Source organism: Larimichthys crocea, chromosome VII (genome assembly GCF_000972845.2).
Source record: "Larimichthys crocea isolate SSNF chromosome VII, L_crocea_2.0, whole genome shotgun sequence".
NCBI classification, from domain to species: domain Eukaryota; kingdom Metazoa; phylum Chordata; class Actinopteri; family Sciaenidae; genus Larimichthys; species Larimichthys crocea.
The window spans coordinates 6,236,164-6,242,074 of NC_040017.1; the positions used below are offsets into that span (position 1 = coordinate 6,236,164).

A 5,911-nucleotide genomic window follows, 5' to 3' on the forward strand; every position below is an offset into this window, starting at 1 on the left:
CTGTACTCGGTCATTTTATACTGTCCCTGTTTATCTGAGTTTGAGTCCATGCGTTTAAAAGACAATTTAAAAATACGTAAATCTGCAGCTTTATATATAGACAAGTATCCCAAATCCAGAAAGCTTTCAAATTGTGTTTCATGTCCAAACAGCCTTTTACTAAGTGGAATATAACCACACACTCATTTATTAATTATGATAATAGCAGCAGGGGCTATTACATGAGTTAATGGGGTACTACCTTTCCTACAATCGTCATGCAGTCGTTTGTTAATCCGTCGGGTCATTGATATGCGAGGTTGTGTGTGTTTTCCCTCGTTTCTTCTGGATGGTGAGTCCATGTTTGACAGCCGCCGCAGAGCTCAGAGGGTGGATCAAGGTGAATGTGTGGATCCACCTCCAGGCGCTACAGTCAGGGGAAACCCTGGACTGTGCTGGGCTTTAGCGTTCAACTCTGGCGCCAAATCCGTCTGATCTTTGAAGGGTGACCCTGCAATCTAATTTACAATTCTTCAATCGTAATATTCTGTAATTGGTCAGCTTTTAAAATAACAGTCCGGTGTTCATGATAGCTGTGATGTGCTGTCAAAACAGTGAACTTATTGTAGTGCTACAAGCCTTACATGTAGAAGTCAAAACCAGATGGCACCGATACATAGATGCGTTGTGATAATATGATAGTGATTACAGGATGAAGGGACGGGGCAGGGATCAGTCGGTGTATTAAGGCGTTTCATTCGTCAACATGGCTCTTTTATAAAGAGGCTAACCGGCCCTCGGGGCGACGGGATGGTCCTCTGGGGCTCACGGGAACATGTCTACGTAATTCAACAGTCTCACAGCAAAACAAGACGAAGAAGGTGGAGCTGTCTGATTTTTAGACTTTGATCCTCCAGAGGAGACTCACAGTTTTCTTTGATAGGAGGACAGCAGGAGATGACTGAATTAATCCGTGTGTGATGTCAAAGCCTTAGAAAGGGTTAATGTGTGGCCCTGGAAGATAATTTTGTATATTACACTTCCTGTCTTTGTTGACTTTATTTCCTACATGGCACTGTTTTATTTAGTCGACAGGTTGACTTCATTAACATTTTTGTCTTTCTTGTTGGCAGCCTTTATAGGTAACATCAACAGGTAATGGAAGAAAAAAAACACATGCAGTGATATCGACGGTTATTATTATCAGCCTATTGTTTTTATTATTGCTGTTGTTATTGATTTTGTTTTGTTTTTTTTAGAGTATGACAATAAAAGTTCATAAAAACGTTTGTGTTGATGATTACACATCCAGCGCAAAGGACATGTCAGACTGAGGGTGGAAAACTTTTCCTTCATCGGATCTGTGTGTTTTTTGGTTCTTTTGCCGAGTTTAGAATTAAGCCGTCAAAAAAAATATTAAAAAAATAATATACGCCAACACGGTCATAGCCTCCATGCAACGCCATTTTTCTACTGACACAAGATCATTTGTGAATTATAATCAATACAAATTAACATTAAGCCTGAAGACACACAACATATATTAAATAACCAGTCAGATATCAGTCGCTGTGGGACGTATCAAATCTATAATATCAATGACACAGCACATTATTATTATTATTGTTGTTATTATTATTATTACTTAGTTAGTATCATTGTAGATGAGTAGATGAGAAGCTCTTTATTTAGGATAAATAGTGAGCAACTAATTACACAGCCTTTACTATATATATATATATATATAGTAAATATTCAAGAGATACTGTGGCTGAATGAGACATTTCACGCGGTAAACGGTGGAATAAGTGCTTAGTCAAACCCTGCACAACGATTTCCCTAAAAGATAATTATGTCTTTTGCGTTTATGAATTTGAAAAACATATTTATGAATCTATAAAAAATACTGCATGTTAACGATACTTTTATGCTGCGTTCCCCTCACAGAATTGTTTACTGTTGCTCGCATGTTTTTTTTCCTCTGTTTTTCTGATAACAGTGGTTATCACAGCCTAAAGCATAAAACAGATTACTTCATGACCACTGTATTACTTTAAGAAATACAAGTTTATTAAGAAATTCACAAACCTAGAAAAGAGGGAAAAGTGCTAATTAAAATGAAACATGGCCCCAACATGAATGAGACAATATAGCTAATTACGTTTATAAAAAAATAATAATCAGAAAGATTAACAAAACCTGGCACTGGCTGGCGTCATATTGGACATTATATCATACATACATGTGGGATCAAGAAAAATGAAAAACCCTGAATTGTATTTTTGGCAGTCTGATGGATCTCTACACACACTTTCACCTTTTAACCCAACAAAGTTCACAACCATGAGGTGAGGTGACCATGCAGGCCTTGGTCAGTGCAAGTTACTATGAAGGCCAAATTGACCTCTTATTCAATTACTTTAAAGCTCTGTCTTAATTAGGGTTTGTTATGTTCATGTTTCATTTGGCAATAGTTAGGATAAGCCGTGCGTAAAGTGGAGAGAAACCATTACCAATAACACACAGCTGATGCCATGTCAGCAATGTCTGCCCCCCCTCTGCAATGAAAAGCTTTTCATAGGCACAATTATGACTACAATACCAAGTTATGGCCACCAGTCCAAGTGTAATACAGGCGCACGAAATGGCTCCCAGAGGTTGTGCTACCTGGTGTGTCCTGATGACTTCTTTGCCTCCCGATTCCATTTTGTAAAACTTTCTCCACATCAACTCGCGCATACCTCCCCATCGGCATTTTTGGATGTCAGCTGGACCCAAACCGCTCGTCAGAATTGTCTCTTCAAAAATACTCTTGGTTCTGTTTTGAAATCACAGGAATTAACTCTCACTCTTAAGAGTCCTCATTTTACACAGACCATCTGGTAAACTTTTAAATATCAATCCTCGTGTGTAACGCCGAGTGTTTGGTCTCGTGTTCCCAGTAAGAGCAGTGCATCATCGAGAGCTCCGCGGGCTGGCGAGAGCAGGCGAACTGAAGGCCCGCTCCGTTAGTGGAGGAAACCGGAGGTGGTGCCGCCGTGGCCGGGCTCAGCTGCTGGGCATGATGGGGATGCGCGGGATGATGATGGTGACTCATGCCGTTGTAAGAGTTCACCATGCTGGGGAGCGCCATGCTCTGCACCCGGGAGTAGGGGTTATAAGATGAGGGGGATGACAGCCCTTTCACGTTGACCGGACTCACGTTGCCGCTGCCCATCTGACAGGACGTGTAGGACATCGGAGTGGGCGGCTGGCCAAGCGACCAAGAGTTGTTCATGAAGCTAGACTGCAGGTACTTGGGAGGGGACAGGTAGCCATAGCCGTCTCCTCCGAACAAGGACTTCCCCGGCTGGAAGTGCGTCGGTGGAGGTCTGAACGGCCGCTTCATCCTACGGCGTCTCCTGTAGTTCCCCTTCTCAAACATGTCCTCGCAGGCTGGGTCGAGTGTCCAGTAATTCCCTTTTCTCTCCCCGCCGCCCTCCCGCGGAACTTTAATAAAGCATTCGTTGAGACTCAGGTTGTGTCTGATACTGTTCTGCCAACCTTTCTTATTTTTCTCATAGAAGGGAAACTTGCTGATTATATACTGGTAAATACCAGACAGCGTGAGGCGCTTCTCGGAGCTCTCCCGAATGGCCATGGCAATGAGAGCGACATAAGAGTACGGTGGTTTCTGGGACGGGTCTGGCTTCTCCGGGACTTTGTCTTGGACCGGCTCCTCTTTGGGTCGCTCTTTCTCCTTGGTCGTGTTGGTGTCGTGGATCATTAAGGCCATTGCGTCATCCTCCGGGTTTTGGTAAGTGGCCATCATTGCGCACACCAAAACAAAACAAGTCCAGTCCAAATCCCGTAAAAGCAAAGCGTTTAATGGCGCTTGAAACCTCGATGAGCAAAATGATTTGTTGCACAACCTCAGGATGGACCGCGAACCGAAAGCTGTCTTCCAAACTGCGCACAGAGAAATCTTTATTTTGCTGCTCAGTAGGTGACATGCACCAGACCTTCCTCTCTCTTCAACAGGGATTTCTGATGAAGGCGCAACCCAAGTTGTGGTTTGTGAGTCTGTAAGCCCAGCCCTTTCCTCTTTTTTTTTTCAGTCCCACTGACAGGCTGCCGTTTCACCAATGCTCTCCATGCAGCGACGTAGTGCGTCGTGATTTGTGCGTATTTGAGTTCCGCCTACGGTGGGTACAGTGAATGAAAAAATAATCATCTCTTCCTAACATGTTGAAATTCGTTTTTTATCACACCCGGGTCAAATAGCACACATATGGATGTTAAACATGTAATATGCAATCAACTGGACAAAACATCCACTGAGAAACAGCAATTTCTGGAAAACTATATGGACTTGAATATATCATTTAAAAAGATTTCAAGAATTTATTAAAGCCAATGTGACATTTCTCGAAATTCAAGTGCAAAAATAGGCTATTGAATATTTGTATTTTGCTTTGCAGGCATATCAGAAAATAAATAAAGAAATAAAGAAATAAATCAAGTGAATTTGCAGCCCAAAGTGAAATGCATGGAGCAAGCATGAAAGCTATGTATGTGTAGGCAAAATCATTTTTCATAAAACCTTTTTACGTTTACGTTCTCGCCTGGACAAACAGTTGTTTCAACAAAATGCATTCCAAACATTTACAGTCACACTAAAGTTAAATATATCTAACTAAACTCATTTCCAGACGTGTGCGTGTCCACACAACTCAGAAGGAAATCTGGATAGATAGTGCTGCTTAATTAGCTCACATAGAGAGGGAACTGCACGGAGAGGTATACATTTCTTTGGCCACCCATGAGGGTCCCCTCGGCTTTCTCTGGGAGTGTATTTCCGTGCTCTGGGAGTCTGTGCAGGTGGAACAGCATTGGCATGTGTGTCATCACCCTGCACCCAGTCTGCAGCCTGGCTGCAGCAGCTGAACCGCGGTGAGAGCCAACCATCTCTCAACGTGCAATTACCACCGACTCACAGTTTCAAGCGTTACAGCGCGATGTTATTTCTTGTTCCAATGTCTTCTTCACATGTTTAAGACGGAGAGAATTTCCCGATAATCTCAACACCACTATTAGGCTGTGTTGTCTGCTTTGTAAGTATTAGTTAAAACATTACATCATTCAATAGGCTATGTGAATTAATGTAGCTGTCAGATATCGATTCAATTATCAATACCACAATAAAAATAATTCTGAGCCAAAAATAGGCCCTATATGATAATATTTATAAATGTGCAGCCTGTTGCATGAATATTTATTTTTGACAGCACAGTGTGAACAATGAGAGGTGGTTAACTTTTTTTAATTTCCTTTTAGAGTTTATCAATTTTGTTGGGATTTTTTTCTTGGAAAAAAAAAAACAACAAAATTGGAAATTGATTATATAGAGAAAAACTGTTTCTTACTTGCTTACTGTTAATTAACACAAAACAGCAGAAATATGTCGGGGTGGTTTGTGAGTTTGTCCAAATAAAGCAGAAACCACTAAAAAGAGTCCCTTTGTCCTAGCCCGCTCTGTGTTTAGGCTTACCTCATGATTTCGGGAGTTGTTTAGTCTTCTTTTATTGTTCTGTGGTCTTCTCGTCTTCCCCGGTTCTGTTCTCAAGCAAAAATAGAAAGTATAGGAATCACCCAACAAAGTTCAGAAGGAAGAACTTTAAGAATAACATTTCGTATATGGTCTGCTTACGTGACTATTGTAGCGTTTGCACTGAGTCCCTAAAATCTTTCATGTGAATATAAAAATACAAACATGAAGGTCAAAATGTACCCTGTAACCTGCACCAGAAAGAACTTAAGTTATCATTTAATATATAAACTCTCATCAATATAGGCAATAATTTCCTCTTAATTATGTTTTATTTTGTAGAGGACCCCTAGCCCCTTCAAAGGCCCATGGGGATCCCCGTTGAGCACCCAAAAAACGCTGTCA

The 5,911-nt window shown here is 41.3% G+C and overlaps 1 protein-coding gene across 1 annotated transcript; it reads right to left on the bottom strand.

Moving 5' to 3' along the window:
• Window positions 1–2,058: 2,058 nt before the first annotated feature.
• Window positions 2,059–4,057, bottom strand: foxl2a (forkhead box L2a). Its single transcript, XM_010731397.3, has one exon. It carries the CDS (start codon window positions 3,788–3,790, stop codon window positions 2,870–2,872), a length of 921 nt encoding a protein of 306 aa, XP_010729699.1. The 5' UTR covers window positions 3,791–4,057; the 3' UTR covers window positions 2,059–2,869.
• Between the last annotated feature and the right edge of the window lie 1,854 nt (window positions 4,058–5,911).